The 24,277-nt window shown below is 41.6% G+C and overlaps 1 protein-coding gene across 1 annotated transcript in view; it reads right to left on the reverse strand.

Moving 5' to 3' along the window:
• The window catches only part of MYO1H (myosin IH), a 43,956-nt gene extending 19,953 nt beyond the window's left edge, over positions 1-24,003 (reverse strand). The window contains exons 1-15 of the mRNA XM_068562261.1: positions 23,848-24,003; positions 21,017-21,132; positions 19,521-19,719; positions 18,471-18,551; positions 15,925-16,104; positions 12,967-13,065; positions 11,707-11,820; positions 11,313-11,384; positions 10,535-10,654; positions 9,410-9,477; positions 8,969-9,074; positions 8,595-8,675; positions 6,246-6,337; positions 4,428-4,522; positions 1,198-1,244 (exon numbers count right to left, since the gene is read on the reverse strand). Of these exons, the coding sequence (XP_068418362.1) occupies positions 1,198-1,244; positions 4,428-4,522; positions 6,246-6,337; positions 8,595-8,675; positions 8,969-9,074; positions 9,410-9,477; positions 10,535-10,654; positions 11,313-11,384; positions 11,707-11,820; positions 12,967-13,065; positions 15,925-16,104; positions 18,471-18,551; positions 19,521-19,719; positions 21,017-21,132; positions 23,848-23,973 (1,596 nt within the window). The 5' untranslated portion in view covers positions 23,974-24,003. The remainder of the gene's footprint in view (positions 1-1,197; positions 1,245-4,427; positions 4,523-6,245; positions 6,338-8,594; positions 8,676-8,968; positions 9,075-9,409; positions 9,478-10,534; positions 10,655-11,312; positions 11,385-11,706; positions 11,821-12,966; positions 13,066-15,924; positions 16,105-18,470; positions 18,552-19,520; positions 19,720-21,016; positions 21,133-23,847) is intronic.
• Between the last annotated feature and the right edge of the window lie 274 nt (positions 24,004-24,277).

The following is a 24,277-nucleotide window of genomic DNA, read 5'->3' on the forward strand; positions in this document are numbered from 1 at the left end:
CAACAGGACCTTCCACTCCAAGAAGAAGGCATCAACAGACCCACTTCACCGATGGGGAAATCTACCATGAGACCCCCCAGCTGGGACAGGGTCAGGCTGAGACTCAAGACCCAGAGAGCACCCGCCTGGAGCAGACATCCAAAGTTAGGAATCGCTTATCCATCCTGAATCCCAGAGGTTGGGACAAGTGGTCCTAAAGTGGTAGAGAAAAATAGGGAAGGGCAGAAAACACTCCTGAGATGAACCGTTTGCGTGTTCTCTCTGAAAATGTCTCTCTAGGTTTAAGCTTTTTATAAACCAAACTCATTAAATACGACCCAATTTTTTAAAAACAGTTAACTATTTTAATACAAAATAAAGGTTTAAAAAAACTCAAGGTTTCTCTGGTCAGTGAGGCATATGAAAAGAGATGGGATTTCATTGGTAGCCCCAGGGGCATATCCTGGTTCCAGCCCCACCTTGAGATATGACCTTGAACAAGTCATGATCTCTCTGGGTCTCAGTTCTTCATCCTTGGTTTGTGTCACCCCAGTATAATCCCACTGCTCCAAGACAAGATCTCTACTCCTCCCTGGAGACCTCATCCTGCTGAGCTCTCAGCCCCCTCTAACACTGCCCGTCACTGAACACATGCTGAGCTCACCTGGGCCTCGGGGCCTTTGCACATGCTGGTTCCTCTACCTGGAGTAGCCCCTGATCTTCCCAAGTCCAAGATCCTTCTCGTTCAGGTTTCAGTTCAAAGTCACCTCGACGAGGGTGTTTTCTCTGACCACTTAGACTAAATTTAAAATGTCCCTCTCAATCATAGCTCCTTATTTTCTTCATAGCACTTCTCACTGATGGATAACTTAATTGTGTATGTATTTATTCTCAGCCACTCCTCCTTTCCTCCCCACCCTGCCCCCACCCCCGGATGATAAGCCCCATGAGAACGAGGACTGTCTTGTTCACCACTGAGACCCCAGAGCTAGCACCATGCCTGGCACACAGGAGGGACACCACACACATATGAATGGGTTTGTTGAGTCAAGTGTTCATACAGATGATCTTAACTGTCTGTTCCGGCCATGACATGCTGGAGTTCTAATATAATGCATGGAAGAGAAAAATCCAGAAGGCCAAATCTACCCCCAAATCAGTATCACAGGTGATATCTCATAACCATCAGAAATACATATACTTAAGTTTCAGACTTACTTCTTTCAGATGTCTGTAGAGGAGATCATTGTTTTTTTCCAAGAATCCTGTAAAACATTGAATGAGAAATCCCTGAATCAATGTTTTTGACTAAGAATACAATTCCGTCCCAACTGATTGCAAAGGGAAATCCTAAAAATAATCTTTTAGGATTAGCGTTTCTCAGCCTTGGCAATACTGGCATTTGGGGCTGGGTCATTCTTTGTTTTGGGGGCGTCCTGTGCACTGTGGATGTTTAGCAGCATCCCTGGCCTCTACCCACTAGATGCCAGGTCTCTAGACACTGCTAGATGTCCCTGGGGGATAACGCCATCCTTGGTCAAGAGCCAAGTCCTCAGAACTGACCTATAGCTCACGTGCTACACGCGAAACCCCGATGAGATATCACATGAATGTAGGGTCTTCACACTGAGTATTGTACACGTGCCCTAGTAAAGAACTGCACATACAATGCATGACGTTGACACAATGGAAGGGAGCTGAATTCCAAGGGCGGCCAGGTGAGATTATGTAGATGGTTGAGAAAGTCACCCCCGCCACTGACAAAAATCAAGCTCAAGCACTTGGACTAGTGGCACCCAATGGCATCAAAGGAAGACACATTATTTCCAATTTTAAAACTTGGCTGGGCTTCCCTGGTGGCGCAGTGGTTGAGAATCCGCCTGCCAATGCAGGGGACATGGGTTCGAGCCCTGGTCTGGGAAGATCCCACATGCCGCGGAGCAACTAAGCCCGTGAGCCACAGCTGCTGAGCCTGCGCGTCTGGAGCCTGTGCTCCGCAACAAGAGAGGCCGCGATAGTGAGAGGCCCGCGCACAGCGATGAAGAGTGGCCCCCACTCGCCGCAACTGGAGAAAGCCCTCACACAGAAACGAAGACCCAACACAGCCAAAAATAAAAATAAAAAAAAAAAAAAAAAAAAAAAAAACAAAAACTTGGCTTATTAATGCTCACTGAAAACCTAGCCAGTTAGTAATTAAATTAGTAACTAGATGGCATTATAAAGCCAAAACCAGCTAAAGATGACATGCATCAGGAAAAAAAAGAAAAAAGATGCATCAGCAATGTCTAAGATACAACCTTTTTAGATGACAATTTGGACTTATCAAAACTAACATTTTTATTGAGGTAAAACATACATAACATAAAATTTACCATTTAAATTATCTTTAAGTGTATAGTTCAGTGGCATTAAGTGAATTCATATTGTTGTGCAACCATCCATCCATCTCCAGAACACTTTTCCTTTTCCCCAACTGAAAATTTGTACTGGTTAAACACTAATTCCCCATTCCTCCTCCTTGAAGCCCCTGATAACCCCTACTCTACTTTCTGTCTTTATGAATTTGACTACGTACCTCACGTAAGTGGAATCCTATCGGATTTGTCCTTTCGTGTTTGGCTTATTTCACTTAGCATAATGTTTTCAAGGTTCATCCATGTTGTAGCAGGTGCCAGAATTTCTTGCCTTTTTAAGACTGAATAATGTTCCATTGAAAGGATAGAATACATTTTGTTTATCCGTTCATCCATCGATGGACACTTGAGTTGCTTCCACATTTAGGCTATTGTGAATAATGCTCCTATGTACATGGGTGTACAAATATCTGTTCGCGTTCCTGCTTTCAGTTCTTTTGGATGTATGCCCAGAAGCGGTCAAAAGGAACTTTTGATAGAATCTTTAACTTAGCAATGCCACTTCTGGGAATTTATCCTAGGTATATAATGTGCACAAATTGGCTAAGTGGAATAGACAAAAATGTCAAACACAGCAGTGTTTACAAGAGACAAAGCTGGAAACAACCAGAGGCCATCAAACAGATGACAGGACACAGCCCCACAGGGAGTACCTGTAGCTTTTCAGAAGAAATGCAGAGGAACCTGTTTGTAGCTATGGAGAGCGAATGCAGGTCTGGAGGCAAGAGGCCTGGGTGTGTGACCTTGGTCAAGTTATTTAACTTCTCTGAGTTCAGTGCCTCACAGATTAAAAGGGGGCTAATAAGGCTACCCGCCTCACAGGGTGGTTCTGTAAGGTCTAAGCGAGCAACAGAGGTAAAGCATTTGGGACAGTGCCTGGCCCATAGTGAGCGCTCAATGAATATTAGTTGGAGTCCAAATGATTGCCAATATCCATTAAATGAAAAATGCAAAAGAGATAACACAAAATAACAATCTGTGTTATTTAGATGTGTGTGTGTGTGCACACGTGCATGTCCCCACTTGTGTAAGTATATGCATAAGACATTTTTATATTCCAGTTGGTTCTTGTGGTTACCTCAGGGAGAGACTAAGAATAAAAGGGGTTTTTAGTTTTCCTTTTGTACTTTTCTGTACTGTCAGAAATTTCTAGCCTTACATGTGTATTACTTTATTCTTTAAACAAAAATCAATAAGTTATATACATAGAGAGATTTGTCCTATTTAAAAAGTTTTTCTTTCTTATACCACTCTGCACTTAAGGGAAAAAACCTAATACACAGTATTTTACTTTTTAAAGATTTTTTAGCAAAATAAACTTATTTAGAAGCAAAAATTATCTAAAACCTAAAGCAGAAGTGACAAAAGAAAGTGTTTGAAAAATGCTTTGGAAAAAATGTTCACAGCAGCATTATTTATAATAGCGAAAAAGAGGAAACAACCCAAATGCCCATCAACTGATGAAGGGATAAACAAAATGTGGTGTAAACATGCAATGGAATATATTTGGCAATTAAACAGGAATGACAACGTGGATGAACCCTGAAAACATTATGCATTATATAAGTGAAAGAAGCCAGACACAAAAGTCCACACGTTGTGTGATTCCATTTCTATGAAATGTCCAGAATAGGCAAATCTACAGAAACAGAAAGTAGACAGGTTTGTTGCCTAGGGCTGGGGGAGAGCGGCTGGGGGAAAATGGGGAGTGACTGCTAATGAGTAAAGGGGCTCTTCTTGGGGTGATGGGGAAATGTTCTAAAACAGAATGTGGCGATAATTGCACAACTGCAGAGTGAATATACTAAAAACTGTTGAACTGTACACTTTAAACGGGTGAAATAGATGCTATGTGAATTATCACAATAAAGTGGTTATATATAAAAGTAAAAACTTTTAAAATGCTTTTAAAATGGCATGTTTGCATGCGGGGCTAGGCAACGAACATTTGAGACAGATGTGCAGCATTTTTTCAGTGGACTCGGGGGCACCTGCATGGCTGTGACCTGTGACCTGTGCCCCACAGACACTCACCCTCCGTGCAGTATGTGACCTCTCCCGCATAGTGGAAGAGCCGGAACTCCATCCAGCCAATCCTCTTTCTGCCCTTTGGACCTGCCAGCTTCCGGCTGCAGCAAGACAGAAATAGACACGAACTGAAACTTTCTACTTCACTGCAACCAAATGCACCAACATATTAAGCAAAAGAGTTGTTTAGGATTGTGACAATCAGCTGAAGGCCAGCACTGAAAGCTAACCACAAAGGGCAGCTCCCAGGAAACCTTGCCTCCTATTTCTTCTGGCTACAGACCAAGGTCTCTGTAAAATTAGATCCTTCCTTCTCATAAGCACCGAGGAATGGAAAAAAAATACATGAGTCACAGAAACACATTTATTTGTACAATGAAATAACTTCCATTTTTCTAGGTGATGCCTAAAAGTCAGTTTTACTACTTTACATTTTTATGATGCTGAGAGACTAAAATACTGATGAAACATTGTTTTTCAGATCCTGGTGATTCATAATTTTTTATAAATTTTTTGAAATGTATATACATATATAATATGTACACATATATCGCAAGTGCACAGGCTCAATGAATTTTTGCAAACTGAATTCTTCTGTGTGACTTGCATCAGATCAAGAGACAGAACATTACTAGTCCCTGAGAACCCCCAACCTTGAGCCCTCTCCAGGTACAACCTGACATCTAACAGAAGACATTGTTTTTACCTGGTTTGATATTTCATAGAAATGGAACCATGTAGTATGTACTCTTTTGTGTCTGATTTCTCTTGATTACATGCTTTTGTGATTTACCTACATCATTGTATGTATTATAGATTGTTCATTCTCATGGCCATATATTATCCCATTTGTGAAGATGTTACAACTTATTTTCCCATTCTTGATTCATATACTTATCCAGTTCCACTTATGTATCCTTTCAATAGTCTATAAGGGGTTTGATGAAGCCACTACAATTTATTGAATCTTTGCTATGGCCAGAAATTACACTAGGTGATTTATGTAGTCATTTACAATGCTATATGGTAGGTATATTAATTATCTCATCTTGTAGAAGGGGAAACTCAAACTCAGGAGTATTGCTTGCCCAAAGTCACGTGTCTAATAAGTGGCTGAACTGGGATTCATAACCAGCTCCCTACGACTCCAGAGCACATGCCCTTAAATTCTCTCCTCCTTGTCTCAAAGACTATGTTAAATTTCTAGTTGATTTTCTGGGGTGCTGTAAATGCTCTATGTCTTCATCTGTGGGATGGTGATGTGGGTACGCACAAATATACTAATACATCTGGTTGTACAATTCAGATCTACAGACACCACTGCATGTATTTTATGCCTGAATTAAAAAGAGACATTTCATGCATGTGGACATGTCCAAAATGAAATGATGAATAAAGATACAAAATCTTAAAAAAAAAATTCTACTTGGAATTCACATGACCTTGACCCCTACCAACAAAAGCTGTGCAGTTGGCGTATCATCATGATATTTCTAGGAATGAAGAAGTATCTGTACTCTTGGAGAGCACTGTCCATATATCCAAGATAATGGAGATACAGTTGACCCTTGAACAACATGGGGTTTAGGGGCACCGAACTCCACGCAGTCAAAAATTATACACTATGAGTGTATAACTCATAGCTGGCCTTCTGTATCCATGGATTCAACCAACAGGGGATGGGATCACGTAGTACTGTAAGTATTTACTATTGAAAAAAAAAGCCCATGTATAAGTGGACCCACGCAGTTAAAACTCGTGTTGTTCAAAGGTCAACTCTACATGACCTTCCCCCATGCAACAGTCTCGCAATGAGACACCTACGTTTGGAAGTGTGCGTGCTTGCCCACTTTCTCTTCCAATCTCTCCAGGAAACTCAAGTCCGTAGCAGGACCAGGACGAATACATTCTTCATCCTACAAAAGAGAAAGAGAAGTCTCTGTTCATGGCACCACCCTCCATCAATTCCAAGTTTAAATGCTCCCACCAGCTGGGGCAAAATGTAGTGGATTGAAATATATCATCTCACACAAGTTCGGGTGAACATTTCTGGGGGAGGAAGGGTAATCCATCACATGTGCTCAGCTTCTCAAATCTGATCAGGGAAGCTTGGAACCAGAGAGACTGGAAATTTCCATGAAAAGTCAACTCTCCCACCTGTCTGACGCCTATGTCCGAAGTCTTCCCAGGGACACTTCGCAGCTTTCATAACCAGCTGAAACACTCAACTTCATTGTCTCTTAACCACTCATAACCAGCTGGCCAAGAACATACCCTCTTTTACTAGGAGCAAAGCCCTCAGGGAAAGCAAGCCGTAAAGCTAGTTGAGTCTAACCTTTCCTGTTTCACAAGCTATGTCTATTTCCTGTTTTGGGTCCTCAACAGTGATAACATTTAATTGACCATCTTAAAAAAATGAATCAACCCTGTAGCTTTTATTAAAACAACAAAAAAGCTGGGTTCACGTTGGTGAAACAATTCTTACAAAGCAACATTTCTATGCTTTCTGATGCCATCTATGGCAAACCAAATAGAAACAAGTACTTACTACTAAGGTATTTTAAAATACTAGTCTAGCAATCTGCAGGCGCATTGAACGTACATGTACTAGCTTACATCAGTCTGTGCTTCCTGGACGTCCACGCAGCTTGTCCCCCTTCAGGTCTTTGCTCAGATGTCACCTTCTCAGAGAGTCCTTCCTAGACCATCTTACCTAAAATTGAACCCCCCTCACCAGCACATCTAATCTTTCCTGCTTTTTTCTCCGTTGCACAATCTGTGCATTTTGCCCATTCACCTGTTTGTTGTTAGTCTCTCCATGCTACAATTTAAAGCCTCTGAGTGCAGCTGTTTTGACCTGTTTTGTCCACTGCCATGTCCCAAAGCACAAGGCAGAATCCTGGCACAAAGTAAGCATTCAATAGGTATTTGCTGAACGGATAGAGTTTGAATGCTTGCCATGCACCAGGTATAGTTCTAAGCCCTCTGCATGTATTATTTCACTTAATTTGTCCTTACAGCTCCTCTCTGAGGTAAGTGCTGTTATCATTGGACCCATTGAAAGATGATGAAATTGGAGCTCAGAGAGGTTAAGACACCTACCTAAGCTTACACAGCTAATAAGCAGTAGGGCTGGGATCTGAATCGAGATGGTGCCCATGTTCCTGGAGACTACAGTCGCCACCCATCAATGTCCCTGGCTGTGCTTTAGAATCGTGGGTTCACACAGCAGTTAGTTGTCGGGGAGGCAGGAGGAGGAAGGGGACCAGTAATTCTCATTAACAGGGAGGCAAATCGTAGTACAGATGATCCCGAATGGAAGGCAAGGCACGGAAGTCATTTCTCACTGGCCTTCAGAATTTATTAGAGACATTGATGTTTGAAGTGGAATAATTGTGGATTCGAGGACCCTGATATTCTCAGAAGTCACAATAGTTCAAAAGAAGGTCACAGGCCCACCTCACAGAGCCTTAACTCAGGATCCGTGGATATTCTTTTTTTTTTTTTTAAATTAATTAATTAATTAATTAATTTTTGGCTGTGTTGGGTCTTCGTTTCTGTGCGAGGACTTTCTCTAGTTGCGGCAAGCGGGGGCCACTCTTCATCACGGTGCGCGGGCCTCTCACTATCGCGGCCTCTCTTGTTGCGAAGCACAGGCTCCAGACGCGCAGGCTCAGTAGTTGTGGCTCACGGGCCCAGTTGCTCCGCGGCATGTGGGATCTTCCCAGACCAGGGCTCGAACCCGTGTCCCCTGCATTGGCAGGGAGATTCTCAACCACTGCACCACCAGGGAAGCCCCATGGATATTCTTTATAAAGCCTTCCTTTAAGTCTTCTGGCTCCCTGCTCAGTGCCAAGCATGAAAGCAGCCCCTCCCCCAAGTGCCTAAACCAGGTCCCCAGTTCCCTGGCTCATCCTTCCATGTCTATGGAAGAGAGACACGCATGCTTTCATTATAAAAGGTCTTTCCTTGTGATCTCCTGATGGGCTATAATTTAGGTCTGTGAATCTGAACAAGAGGAGAAAGCTCAGCCTAAAGCCTGGAGCAAAAATTCAGCAAAAAAGTTCAACTTGCATCCTTCAGTAATCCTGTGGATTTCACTCTTAACCCTTTGTAAGCCTGGGTATTGTAAATACCATTGAATGGGCCCCAAGTCAATGTTAATTTTCTCACCAGAATGGAAATGATTCCTTTGTGTCTCTCTTCTACCAAGTCACAGATGATCTTGTTGTTGAAATACTGAATTGGCTCCCACTAAAATGACAAAGAGGAAAAAAATTCTCCAAGAAGGATTAAGATGAGCATCAAATATAATTCTTTTAAATTGATTTTCCAACTGTTTTTCCCAAATCTGATTTTTATCTCTAACATTTCAAAAAGAATACTTGCTGAATATCAAAATAACTTCCCACGAAATAAGCAGAGAAGGAGTGAAAAATAATCCTTAGTACTAATCTGGAAAAATCTCCAATGAAATAATATTTCTCAAGTAAATGTCTTTTGCTATGTTAAGAAATCAAATGAGGAGAAAACATCGAAACATTTACCTCTATACCTTCCATTTCATATTCTGCCTGTTCCGCTTTTAGGGTTCTCTCAATTAATAGTTGCTGGAGTTTCTCATTGCAGTAATTTATACAGAACTGTTCAAAACTAGAGGTGCAAAAGATTTAAGTAACTAAAGCTACGTGAGTTGACCAAGTTTTTAAAAATTGCTTTTACTTATTTTTAAGGATGCTTTTCCATACAGAAAAACCAAAGCCCTTATTAAACAAATAATTTACTAAATAGATCAGAAGAGTCAAGCTAAAAGACATTTGCATTTTTTATAGTTATTCCAGTTCTAGAAAAGTCTATTAGGTAGGGGCTATGCAAATCTGGAGAATTTCTAGAAATAGGAAAATGAATTCCAATAACATCAGAGATGCCATAAACCAGACTCAGACCTTAAAGAAAAACAAAGAACCAGTGGGTAACAATGAACTCACCCATTCTTGTCAAAGACTTCAAACCCATAGATATCCAGCAATCCAATCACAGTTTTCCCAGTGAAATCCTAGTCAAAGTAACACACACCATTAATCGTTAAGGTTGTTTACTTTGTGACACTCAAAACCTGGTAGCTGTCCCCGAATCTGGGACTTGGCTGTCAATCTCATGCCTTCTCTCTCCAGCAATGGCTCACAGAAGAACCTTAGGGTAGAAATAATTTTCGCAGCCTGCCTCCTCCTGCCTGCAGCCTCCCCAGATCCCATCCCAGCTTCCTTATCCGTCACCGGAGCAGTGAAACCTTCATCTTCCGATTCACTTCCTTGCTTCAGCCCTCTTCAGCCTCCCAATCCCACATTCAATTCAAAAAAAAAAAAAAAGAAGATAGAGAAAGAGGGAGAGAAAAGAAGAGGAGGAGAGAGAGAGAAAAAGAAGAGAAAACAAGGAAGGAGGGGAGGGAGGGAGGGAAGGAAAGAGGGAAGCTATAAACAGCAGGAAGGAGATGTTTATCCAGGAGAGAAGGCAGATACTTTGCATATCATTTTCAACAGAGGACCAAGTGCTGTCTGGCAAGGATGGCTATTTAAAGAGAGCATGCCTTTTTATTAAGGGACACAATTTAACATTGTATATGATGTACTGAGTCAATGTATCCAAATCTGTCCTTTGCATGCTTCCTCCCTGAGTCTCACCACATCTATGTACCCCATTGCCCTCATATCATTTCCTTCATTTCCAGCTTTGAGTAAACTTCCTTTTTAATTTAAATAACTCCACTTAAAAAGGAAACATGCCCATAGGGTAAATTCGAAGGAGTCAGCCTGTTTTTTCTTATACACATTAAAATATACTGTTAAAAGGAAAAGCTTCTGTGTATACTTAAAGCCACCTGGCATACTTGAAATGCTGTGTGTCCCACACTTGGGGACACACAGCCAAGATCATTCAGCATGCATTTTCGTGAGCCTACTGTGTGCTAGACACTGGAAATGTAGACGTGAAAAGACACCATCCCTGCCCACCAGGAGCATACAGTCAATTCTCACAAATTCTTTAGAGTAAAGATATTGGTTATAAAACATTACCATGTTAGTGAGCACATTACCCAATGTGTGTGGACCAACCTTGTTCACTAAGGAGGAATTGATTTTGTTGACCAGCCAAGTAAATGTTCGTCCATAAACGGCCTTTGCCATTGCATCTCTAGCGTAGGCAGAGAGTTCTAGCGTCAATGGGCATATCACCTGAGAAGAACGACAGGTACATCTTTACAGAGGTTAAAAAAATTAAAAAGCCTCCTGAGTGTTCAACCTAGGCTTTAAAGATGACTAGGGAAGGATGCTTGCTGGGGAAAGATGCCCCTCCCATCTGTGCTGTTTATTCTATTTCTTGAGTGCCAGGCACTGTGCTGATATACAGCCATGACTAAGACAAACAGTTCCAGCCTCTGTGGGCTCACATTTGGCAGGGGGACATTCAACAAGTCACACAAAGAAGCATCATGTTGCTCTCAAGCTGAGAGTGACAAGTGCTATAAGGAGATACATATGGTGCTTTAGGGTAGGGGTGTGATGAGCAGGGAAAGGACTTTGAAGAAATGATCCCTGGGAACTGAAGGATGAGGCTGGGTTAACTACAAGAAGCATAGGGAAAAGTGTTCCAGCAGAGGGAACAGCATATGCAAAGACTGTGGAGGGAAGGCAGGGCGAGCGTGAGGCACAGAGAGCTTGTGATGGTGGGATGTTGGGGGATGGGGAAGTTAAGGCAGGAGATGCTGACAGAAGCTGGACCACACAGGACCTGGTGGGCAGGATTCAGGGGTCTGGCCTCCCCTAGGGCCACCATCCTGCTGGCAGCGGTGGTGGGAAGGGCAGGTACATTTCCACCCAGAGCCATTTTTACCTCCTCCGTTTTGGCTTCAATCTTTCTATGGGTGAGAGCTTCCAGAAGGACCCATGGGTGGACCCCTAGGAGCTGAATAAATGGAAATCAAAATGCCATTCAGTAACCCAACTTTACTCACTAATAAAGAGTTTCCAGGTCCAGGTGTACCTGCCCTACTAATTGTGCTTTAATGCAAAACAGATCATATTTGGTCTTTCAACCAACTGGATTTTACCCACTCCCTCATCTACCCCCATGCTCTTTAAACCTCCTAACCAGTGTCAGCTGGGAGAACACGATGTGAGCCATTTGGGACATGGGCGTCCGGCTGCCTCACTCCCCTCCCCCGCCTCTCCATCTCTGAAAGTGTCTGCTCCCCCCGCACCGGGGCTCTCCCAAGTTGGACCATCACCTTGCCAATCCGTTTGATCTCGTGGGTGTCTGGTATGGAGGCCCAGCCTTGCTGGTTCTCTTCAAAACAGATGTTCCCCAGGTGTAGGACACTGGCAATAATTCCAAAGAGATTCTAGGAATGTGGGAAGTGGTGAGGAGGGCAGGGAGAGAAGACGGTGGCCGCCTAATTGATAAATGTCATCAGAGGAGATACCCGAGAGAGAACTCCCCGCCCCTGAATTCCAGCCTGGAGCTCACAGAACGAATGGAGTTTCCTCCTTGCCCAGATATTAAGGGAAGCCGGGAAAGAGCCTCGGCGGAGGGTAGGATGATGCCTCACTCATCTCCAGCACAAGACACTGCTATTTTGATATCACCCTGTGCCTCCCCACCAATCTAATGTTCCAATGTCATGATCCCAGATATATGTGTGTGTATATATATATATATATATATATATATATATATATACACACACATATGTGAATATATACACACATATATATATATATTTTTTAATTATATCCTGGTCCTTGAAAGATCAATAGTTTAACAATCCCCCCCCCACCCAGAAAACAAGGACAAAAAGATGTAAAAACAAACTGTTTATAAATCCTACAGTTTGGTCCAGTTTGTTCCAATATAGAAGCATAAATAAATGATATTCCTAGCGTTCTAGGGGATTAAATATTTGAGATTGGGTTTAAGGGGAAGAGGAAACATGACCACCTGCTGGCACCCAACACTGGGAAAATTCAGGGCTGTTGGATAAAATGCAGAATGCCCAGTTAACATTTGAATTTCAAGTAAGCAATGACTAATTTTTATTTATTTTTTCTTTTCTTTATTGGAGTAAAATTGCTTTACAATGTTGTGTTAGATTCTGCTGTACAATGAAGTGAATCAGCTATATGTATACCTATATCCCCTCCCTCTTGAACCTCCCTCCCCCCACCATCCCACCCATGTAGGTCATTACAGAGCACTGAGCTGAGCTCCCTGTGCTATACGGCAGATTCCCACGAGCTATCTATTTTACACATGGTAGTGTATTTATGAGCAATGACTAATTTTTAGTATGAAGTTTGTCCCATGCAATGTTGGGATATACTTCTACTAAAAAACAAGTCAGTGTTTATCTGAAATTCAAATGTACCTAAGTGTCCTATGTTTTTATTTGCTGAATCTGGCAACCCTACCGTGTAATCACCAAGAAACCAGGATGGTTTCCTCAATCCCAGACCTGACCTTGGCATCTCTGCCCTCGGGGGGCTCATACCTCAAGGTCATCTTCAGTAAAATCGATGACAGAAAAGGCATTGGAAACCGTTTTCCAGTCGTTCTTGTCATTAATAGACGACTCTTTGGCACAGTGGCCCTGTTGACACAGAATTGGGTCACTTAACAGCATTTTTATAAGGACAGTTAGGTTTATAAACACCTACTCCTAATCAAAATGATTTTCTCTACAAGCACGAAAAAGCTAGTTCTAGAATGTTCTGAGCTGTGAAAAAAATGGGTTCTATTCTGTTTACCACCTGACGATTTGCCAACTGCTGCTTTTTTCAAATTTATTTGTAATTTTGTTTAAAAATCTGTCTGGGAAAACTTTCAAAGTTACATATTAGTGGTATATCTTTAGTGTGTTTTTAAAAATAGGTTTTCTTGCCATTTTTGCTGAATAAATTGGAAACACTTGTCTCAATAGATATCTGCTGAAACATGCAGGAAAATGACAGTATTTAAATTCAGAAAACAATCTTGACACACTTAGCAACCAACATCAGAAACTTCACTGCAGGATTTCCTTCACTCAAGGAAATAAAAGTTTGGCATCTAGAGAAACACAGATTCTACAGGAAGCGTAATAAGACTTTTCCCATTAACTCTAGAGGCTGTCTTTTAAATAAGTAACAGACTACCAATATCACAAATTAAAGAGGAAACCTTCTAGATGAGGGTTTTTTTTTTTTTGCTTTTGTAGTACAGAGTATTCCTAGTTTCCTGATTACCTGAAGATTTGTTATCTTAAAAGAGTTCCTTGTTGCGTGGGGAAAACAAAGGTGTCATACCATGAAAATATTCACCAGTGAACTGGCCAGTGTTAAATCTGCAACCTCCCAAATATCCCTGCCCACACAACTAGCAACATCTGCACTTGCCTCTCCAAGGGCAGAGCTCGTCTAAGTCAGTCCTCAGAGGACACCTAGAGGTTTGGAAGCAGTGCAAATATACTGCAAAGCAGTCACAAAGTTTGCCAAAGTTACAGGAGAATATGAAATCGATCAAAATAATACTTGTGAATTGCCTGAGCCATTTCCAAAGCCACTGTGGCATGAGGATCTGGCCAAATTAATCAGGCCAGAAAAAATCTGCAAGGATAAAGGCATGATACATTCCCAAGGAGAGTGATTTGATAATCGAATGGTTAGGAGAAGCCCTACATAAATGAAGTCCTCTTAAATGGATGAAATCCATCCTTAATGGATGAGGTCCTCAAAGAGTGTAAGAAATTGATCCTCTGATCATGCTATGAAAAGCCAAAGGTGATGCTCCCATACAGCTCTGTTGGAAAAATGAGGTCCTCAAAAAGAAAAAAAAAATCAAATTTGATTTATTCTTTGTTCTGAGAATTAGTACAAAGTTTGTTAAGTATAAAATGAGATTATGAGATTCTTTTATCTTCCTGATTTAGCTGCATTTTTCAAAATAAATTTCCATCAAGTCATCTTTTCCTCCATGATTTACTATGATACGCTGGTCTTCATTTTACAATATTCACTTTATAAGACCTGGCTCTCTTTCTTAAATGATGTCCCTGCTTTGTACTCTGCCAAGTGACCTCCGTTCAAGCCAGGCCCAGAGAGAAGAGAAAAATCCAAAAATCTTGGGGCAAAAAGGTGCTGGTGACATCAAACACTGAGAGGTGCTATAGATCCTGACCATCCCACACCCTAGTGCTGGTTGCAGAAAAATTAGTGCTGGGAAGTTAAATTCTGGAAGCCACTTTGTACAACACTACATCCTAGGATTGCTCATAGAAATGGTCTGAACTATTTCTGTAAGGGAGGACGCTCATTCATTTCGCAGAAAACAGTTCTCGGGATGGAAGGCAGGAAGGTGCAAAAAGTCTTTTCCAAGCTAGTTCTGAAAGCAGAATGAAGTACCATAGGTTGTGGACAGAGATAGACAGTGTGTTTCTATCACACTAGACCAGAAGTTCTCATCTCAGCTGTGCATTAGAATATCCAGGGGATTCACTGAATTGCATTTAATCACCAAGGAATGTTTAAAACAACCCTGATGGAAAATATTTCTACAGTGGAAAGATCTGCCACCACCTTAACCTAGTGATCAAATTCTCATCACTAACAGTGAAGCAATGGACAACATGTGTCTGCTGAGATGATGCAGGATGCCTACGCAGGGCATCTATGCAGTGTCCTTACCAAAAATATTTAATCTCAATCTACTGCTCTAGCATCTTCACACTGTTAATTTTATGAAAAGAAGTAAGAGTCTAGATTGAAAGAAACATAATAACCGATGCATGATTTTATCTTAGTTGGAAGAAACTGCTATAGATAGTATTTTGAGGACAATGGAAAATTTGACTACGGACTAGTTAGTAGATGATATAAGGAAATTATTGTTAATTTTTAAGGTTCAATATGGTAGCACAGTATAAGAAAATGCTCTTATTTTTAGAAGCTACATGCTGAATTATTATTTGTGACGGAAGTGCCATAAAATCACAAATTGCTTTAAAATGGTTCAGCAGAAGTTAGATGATAGAGCAGATATAGCAAAGTGGTAATAATTTTTTAATGTGAGTGAGGCATGTAATGATATCGATTCAACTTTTCTGAAAACTGAAAATGTTTATAATAAAAAAGATTATAAAAAAAATAAATAAAACCACCCTGATGTCCAGGTCTTGCTCTAGACCAATTAAATATGAATCTCTGGAAAGTACAGCCCAGGCATTTGTGTGTTTCAAAAGCTCCTTGGGTGATTCTAACTTCAGCCAGGGCTGAGAACCACTCACCGAGATACTGGTTACTGTACCAAGATGATATACCTGCCAGGCGTAAAAGGAGGGGTCAAGAAACCAATCAGTAGAATACCTCCACAATGGTAATGAGAAAGTTATTGAACATCCCACAGAAGTCCCCCAAACACCCCTGATTCCCCCCCCTCTAAAGGGCCACCAGAACCAGGTGCTGGTCTTTCCAACCTGTGAGAGGTATTTATACAGCTGGGGGTCTCGCTCAAGTCCCAGGTAAGCAAGGAGCTCCTCTTCTCCACCCTCTAGCAGCTGGTAGAAGATGTGGAAATTCCGCTCACCCTGATTTTGATAGACGACTCGAGACTTTTCTATCAAGTAACTGATGATATGCCCGCCTACAGGAATGCCCTTCAACAGAGAGCAAAAAATTTTGGGGAAAAAAAAAACAATAATCAAACCACTCTCTTACTGGTGTCTTCTGATGAACTGAAATTCTGAATTTGAATCAAGTCTGATCTAACGATCTTCTAGGATTAGTGTTTTCTGGGTTCCGTTTCAAAAAGAGTTTTGCCTACGCCCACAGTCATGAAGATATTTTCTGTGTTTTCGTCTAGAAGCAACTGTTTTTACCATCCACGTTTAGCACTATGACCCATCATTATTCAATTTTTGTATATGGGGTGAAGTTGAGGCCAAAGATCTCTTTATCCTCCATATGTATTTCCAGTTGACCAGCACCATTTATTGGAAAGACAATTCTATGCATACTGAATCACAGTGGTGCTTTGGTCATAAGTCTGGTGACCATATACGTGAGCGGGGCGGGGGGAGGGGTCTTTCTCGACTCTCTTCTGGTCCATTAGCCTCTTTATATATTCTTGTGCCAATATCACACTTGTCTTAATTGTTGCTTTAAATAAGATATCCGATAAAGGGTTTGTGTTCCAGGACATATATAGAACACTTGCAAATCAATAAGGAAAAAAAAACCAGACAGCCCAATTAAAAATGAGCAAAAGACTTTAACATACAAGAGGGTCTTTAAATGACCAACGGGCAAAACTTCATTAAAAATCAGGGAGATACAAATTTAAACTACAGTGAGAAACCACTATACCCCACCAGATGCCTAAAACTAAAAGGACTGACAATACCAAATGTTGGCAAGAGTGTGGAAAAACTGAAACTCTCAATTATAACATTGCTGGTAAGAACCCAGCAATGCCACCTCTGAGTATATACCCAACATAAAGGAGTGTGCTTATATCTACTAAAAGAGGTACAAGAATGTTCACAGCACTATTTGCAATAGCCCCAAATTGGATACAACCCAAATGTCCAACACAGGAGAACAGATAAATGGTGATAAAAGTCGAGCAATCAAAAAATGAACAATTCCATGCAGCAACATGGTTGAATCTCACAGACATGTTGACTGAAAGAGGCCAAACACAAAATAGAACAATTGTATAATTCCATTTTTCTGAAGTTCAAGAAGCAGCAAAATGAATCTGTGATTATAGAGGTCAGAACAGCGATCACCTTTGGGAAGGGGGCGTATTGTCAGAGACAGGTAGGAGAACCTTCTAGGTGCTAGAAATTTTTATATCTTGATCTGAGTGGTGGTTACACAGGTAGATTCATATGTAAAAATTTATCAAGCTGTATGCATGATTAGTGTCCTTTTTACTATGTGTAGAATTTCAATAAAAAGTGAAAAAATATATATCGTTATTAAATTTTTTTCAAAGTCTATGCACAGACCACCAGAAACCCATGTTCCAGCCTCTGGGAAACCCTGAGTCAGTCTGTCCTCATCACTACACTGAACGCCCAGCCAGTTACTGTTCTCTAGCCTAAGTGTCACTTTGTCACTTGGAATTATACGTCCTTGAGAACTTTGTCTACCCCTCTTACTTGCATTAGCCTCATTTAAACTCTGTGTACAACACAACCACACTCATTCATTATGTGTTGTCTCTGGCTACTTTCATGCTACAAGAGCAGAGTTGAGTAGTTGAGACAGAGGCTGTATGGTCCACAAAGCCTAAAAATATTTACTATCTGGCCCTCTTCAAATAAGTTTGCCAACCCATGTCATATAATTATGTACACATAAGCAATATATTGTTTACTTTGGAATGTTTTCAAGTTTTTACTTTGGAATGTTTTCAATGTTTACTTTGGAATGTTTTCAAGTTTGGAATGTTTTCACGTTCTCATGACCCATCTACATTGTGTGTAGCTGGCGGTCACATGCTCTCACTGCCATAAAACATCTCATCGTGTGAGCATCCCGCAATTTGGCCGTTCTCCTGTCGATGGGCATTCAGCTCTCTCGAGATGTGTTGGTTCTTTTCCAGTCCCTTTACCATCGCGAGCAGTGCTGTTGTGGGCATGTTTGCACATCTGTAGGAATATCTCCAGGCGTGGAATGGCTCCACCTTAGATTATGTGATTTCGACATCACAAGATGATACGTTGTTTTCCAAATGGGCTGTACCAATGTACTCCCTGCCAGCAATGTGTAAGAGTTCCTAATGATCCACATCTTTACCAACACCTGGTATTATCAGACTTCTTAATTTTTGCCCACATAGTAAAATATGTCATCGTGGTCTTTATTTGCATTTCCTAGAACTAGCACTAATCCTGGATTTTTCAACTTTTTGAGCCAATAAATGCCCTTCCTCCCTTAAGGTGCTTTGAGATGGGTTTCCATTGCTGGCAAGTTAAGGGGTCCCCGTGAAGCAGTAATAGGAGCTTCAGTGTACCTTAAAGTCAAACTGTATGTCCATGTATTTTCCAAATCTGCTGGAGTTGTCATTCCGGAGTGTTTTGGCATTTCCAAAAGCCTTGGAATACAAAGGGAGGGGAGACTGAACCAAATTGTCATTCACTGCCATTTAAGTCATTAAGTGTCATTCAGTGTCATTTAATGTGTCACTCAATGACATTAAGTGTCATTCAGTGCCATTTAAGTCATTCGCCATGCTCATCGAATTCCTGACCCTAAATGACATGCTCATTGGAGGAGGGGAGGGGGAACCAGGAATGAAAGCCATACTTTATATTCTAAGAAGGAATCACTATTTACAGAGGATTTGATGCCAGATATTGGGGTTGGACCCAGAGAAAAGAAGGGAAAAATATCTTCTCCCTAGAATCCAATCTAGGAATAGATTAGAAATGGCCTAAGGAGAGGTAGATAGGACCCTAGACTCTTGCTGTTCTAGAAGGGCACAGTTAATGGCCCCCATCACCAGACACCTTCCTATATCAAAGATGTAAACTGTTCAGCCCAAAGGTCTACTGGGAAAATCCCTTCAACCATAAACACCCTTTTACACAAAGAGCAACCAAAACACAGGAGAAAATAACGTGTTCAAAATCATCCAGCAAGTCAGTGAATTGCAATAGTAGAAATAATAATCATCAAAATGATTTTAATTAAACAATAAAAATATTAATGAATAATAAGAGTATTATTTTAGTGCTTACTAATTCTGCTGTGTGCTTTTTATGCATTCATCTTGTTTAATCCTCAAAACCTCTTAAGACGTAGGTACTATAAGTAGACCCATTCTCCAGATGGGGAGTGATTGCAGAAGCTTGCTGGTGCATGACTGCCCCAGGGTTACTCTCCATGCCTGCTGGACTTCAAGGTCACGCCCTTCAACCACAATACTACTACCCATGTGATCCACTGCCCTCTTCTTAACTCCCAGACCTGCCCATTTTGACCGACCTACCCGAACAGAAGATTCTTCTTACTTAGTGACCTCCCTGGAACTGCCCTCTCTAGGTCCTCAAAGATCGCTCACCTCCAGCACTGGATTGGAGAGTAGCAGTCTGTCACGGGCTATTTGTAGTGACTCAGTCATTGGGCAGGTCACTGCAAAATACTGGAGAATCTTCTTGGAGGCCTCCGTTTTCCCTGCCCCGCTCTCTCCAGAAATGAGGATGAAGTGGTTATTTAGCTCAGAGCACATCATGCGGTAAGCGTTGTCAGCTATGGCGTAGCTGGGGAAGTAGTGAGACAGAAACGCAAGGAATGGAAGTGACTATAACCCTCCTTCCCTTGACTCTGATGCCCACCAGAGCAGGAGGACAAAGTACCCTTCCTCCCAGAAGCCACGTCCAGATTGTGGTACAAGGCACTTAGTTCAGACAGATAGCAAACCTTCACCATGACCCACTGACTGATCACTCAGAGTGTACTAGATATCAAAACTCTAACAATAGAAGAGTTACAGTGAAGAATTGGGGCAGGAATAAAAAGATTTTTCAAAATTTACCAATTTTTTAAAAATCTATCAACATTTCTTATAAGAATAAGTTACATACTAAGTTACATCCCCAAGAGATGCTCTATTAACTGTAGGTGGAAATAACATCTTGTCTAAATATTGAGTAACTCAATAGATATAAGATCTCGTGTTTTCTTCCCTTCAAAACCTAAAGTACTAAGAGTATAGAGGCAGGAAACCAAAAAGATTTGAAAAGTTCTGTGATAGCTTTAGGACAAGAGGTAAAACTAGTATAAGGGCTTTATCTACAAGATCAGAAAGCAAAGCATGAAGGTCTCCCAAGGGTATAATCTTAGTATGTGGCCGAGTTTGAAAGCTGGGTATTTCAGAAATCACTGGTGGTGGTGAGGCACAAAGGTTCATAAATGCCTTGGGAGTAGAATAGGTGAATCACCAAGAAAAATGAAGGGAGAACCTAAATATTAGCCCAGAAGTCGACCAAGGAGGAGAACTGGGAAATTCAGCAAAGCCCAAGTCACATATAGACCAGGCAGGAAATTGCTTTTCTTATGGATCTGCAGCCCTGGTAAGTTCCTACCAATGGGCATTCTTCTCAGCTGCCATGACATTCAGGTACCAGTAGAAGGCACTATAGCAATCCATTTCCAAGAGAAGACACCTCTCTAGCCACATTTAGATTTCTCAGGAGCCATACAAAGATTCTACTTCTCATCATATTTAAGCTTAGATTTGATAATGATCTGCTGATGTTTTCCACTCTGTTGAAAGACTTGTTTCAGAAGAAGGCAGCAGTTTAAGTGAGATACACAACCTAATGAGCATGCATCAAGGATGTAGATGGTTGGGTGGATGGATAATGGATGGGTAGGCGGACGGACGGGTAGATGGATGGGTGGGTAGATGAATGGATGGGTGGGTGGGTGAATAGGTGGATGGGTGGGTATGTGGGTGGGTAGGTGAATGGGTGGGGTGAAGGGAGAGAGGGGGAAAAAAGAGAGGTAGAAAGAGAGAAAAATACTCCTATTGCTGACCTCATGGGTGCTACTTACACATGCGGTGGCAGTTCAAAGAAATTGACGCCTTGATAAAGTTCCATCTGGCTCACAGTGTAGATTCCAAGCTCCTGGTATGGGTTCACAGACACAAGGAGGGTCCCAATATATGTCTAGAGGAATAGACCAAAGCACTAGTGAGGAATTTCGGGGTGCAAATGGCTACAGCAAAAGACCATCACGTGCTATAATCCCCTTGTGTTCCTTCAGTGCTGGGACTATAACACGATAAATAAGACAGGTGGGGAGGGGGGTCTCTGCTGTCATGGAACCTACATGGCACAGGCGGGCAGACAAACAGCCAAGGGACCAAGATTGCTTCAATTAGTGTGCTAAGAAAGGCATAAATAGAGTAATGAGTGAGTGAATGACTAAGGAAGGCCACCTTAGCTAGTGGGCTTTGGGAGGCTTCTCTAAGGAGATGACATCTGAGCTGAGATTTGAAGGATGATGAGCCCGTCATGAAAAATGTAGGCAGGAAGGGCATCTCAGGCTGAGGGGACACGTGTGGCTCTGCATTGGAGGCCAGCGAGGGAGGGGAGACTAGAAAATGGTAGAGAGGATGTTGGGGAGGGTGTGAGTTGAGACCATGCAGGGTGTCAGGAACTGGGGGTTCATTCCACATGCAATGGATGTCAGAGAGCCCACTCCCCGCTACTGAAATGAAACACTGCCCTGAACTATTATGTAAAAAAGATGACTTTGAGGGTATACACCATGATCTGATTGATTCATGTTTCACAAAGGTCTTTCTGGTGATTGAGTGAAAGCAGGGCAAGCATATATACCTGCCATCTAAAACTGGGCAAACACTCCCACTACTGGCATTTATTTCTCTAGATCTCACTGTTGGATTCAACTAATATTCAAGTGTTTGAAGTACTTATATTTGTAATATAGCCACTAAAGAAAGCTTCTTGGAATATGATTATGAATAAAAGTTCTAAGCTCTTATATATAAAAATAAATATTTAGGCTCCTTTAAAAATACATCTGGAGCACGGGCTCTAGGTGCGTGGGCTTCAGTAGTTGCAGTGAAGCCCCGCACCGCAATGAAGAGTAGCCCCCGCTCGCTGCAACTAGAGAAAGCCTGCACGCAGCAACGAAGACCCAATGCAGCCAAAAATAAATAAGTAAAATAAATAAATTTATTTTTTAAAATCCCAGTATTAAAAAAAAAAAAAAACATCTGGTACTCAGATATAGAGAACAAACTAGTGGTTACCAGTGGGGAGAGGTGGGGGGGAGCAAGATATAGGTTTGGGGGTGGGAGGTACAAACTACTGGGTGTAAGATAGGTTCAAGGATGTATTGTGCAACACGGGGAATAGAGCCAATATTTTGTAAGAACTGTAAATGGAAAGTAACCTTTAAAAATGGTATAAAAAATATATCTGGTGTTTTCAGATTCTGAGTTTGTTGTTGCTTTTCATTTCAGAGTCTCAAAGACTGGAGGTACTCAAGCCTACATTCAATTATGCTAAAGTCATTCCAACTATTGTTTCCAATCTCTAGGACGAAGTCAAACAGAGAACCGGATCACAGATGAGTATTTTGACTAAAACTCTGCACCGCTTCCATCAGTAGAAATCTTCCAGGATAGAACACAGTTTCTGAAATTTACCTGTTCAGATTGGAAACATTTCGTTTATCCATGATGATCCTATCATCCCACTTATCCTGCCCCAAACCATACTATTTCTCTTCTGCTTATACATAAACTTATAGATGAAATCTATTTCCACGATTAAAAATGTATACTCTGAGAAACACTTTGCTTGTTTCTTTTGGTAACCTTGGTTTCCACATGTAGACTAAGCCACGGGCACTATTACAAACAAAATAACTACAAGAAAACAATTTTTTTTTATTTTTTAATATTTTTAAACTGCTTCTGATCATCTCATTTACTCTTAGCAAAAGCTAATAAAAGTAAACAATAACACACCCACCTACACAGACACACACACACACAGAAACACTGTTGAGTGCACCCTTAAAGGAATTTACCTGAAAATCGACCAATCAAACCAAGGTGGAGTGATAAATGGAGATCTTAATAAAAATTGACCACTAGAAGCAAGGAGACCAACTTGAACAGAGTTCTGGTAAAGTACTGCAGTCTTGACCCTTGAAGATTCCTGGGATATGGTGGACACCTCTTACTTTTGCCTGCCTGGCATCAAGTCCCCCTTCTTCCAACAGATTCCTCTGAGAGAACTTCTCCAGCTCTCGGTCCATATCATGAGGTCAGGGGGCCACTGGCCTCATCCCTCACCTCTAGAAGTGGGCCTGGGAACAGCCTGGCCAGTCAGAATATTCCTCATTTCTACCTATGGGGATTGGTTCAGAGATAGACACATGACCCAACATGGGCCAATCAGAGCCAACCATCGTCCGTCTGCCAGAAGACTTGCTCCCTGCTCAGTAGCAGCTTTAAGAAGATAACATATCAGCCTGGTTCTGCCGGCAGCCACCTCGCCACCATGCAGAGAGGTTGCTCCAGAAGGAAACTGATGCAAAAGAAAGCAGAGGGATGGGAAAGAGTCCTCAAGACATCACCCTAGACCCTAGATCTATTTCTGGACCCTGAAGTTACATAGGTTGATAGATTCCCTCTTGCAGCTTAGGCCGATTTAAGTTGGGTCTCTGGCACCAGCAGACATAAAAGTCTTAATTCAAAGAATCAAAGTGCACCTGACAGTGGTCCCTCGACACCCCCCTTTAACGGCTAACCTAATTAGAGTGATACTGTTCACGATCATCGAGACAAGACCAGAAGGGAGCCACCACTCTAGGAAAAACAGCTGAGAAATGGGTTACATTACATAGATGAGGTTCTCGCTGAAACGCTTGCGAAGATTGTCCAGAAAAGCAGATTCACTGGTGTAGGCATCCAACAACACAAAATCCTGCACCCCGACCTTGTCCCGGGCAGTCAGCGCGCCTTCCATGTGCAGACGAATGTGCTTCCGCCCCACTTCTTCTTTCTACAGGAAACAGAACATTCCTCAGCAACTCACTTATTCTGTCATTTTTATTGCACGTCTAAAATGGAAATAGCAAGATCCCAAACCCTGGGGATAGTTGAGAGCAGAGATCAAATTATGCTCTCTTCATTAAGCATTTATGATCCAGTTAGGGATACAAGTAATGATAGTAAAAGCAATAACTGTAGTAACAGCAGCTGCTGCCAGGAACTGAGCATTTACTATGTTAGTCACTACACTAAATGCTTGACATGCATTATCTCTATTG

This window comes from Eschrichtius robustus, chromosome 14 (genome assembly GCF_028021215.1).
Source record: "Eschrichtius robustus isolate mEscRob2 chromosome 14, mEscRob2.pri, whole genome shotgun sequence".
NCBI classification, from domain to species: domain Eukaryota; kingdom Metazoa; phylum Chordata; class Mammalia; order Artiodactyla; family Eschrichtiidae; genus Eschrichtius; species Eschrichtius robustus.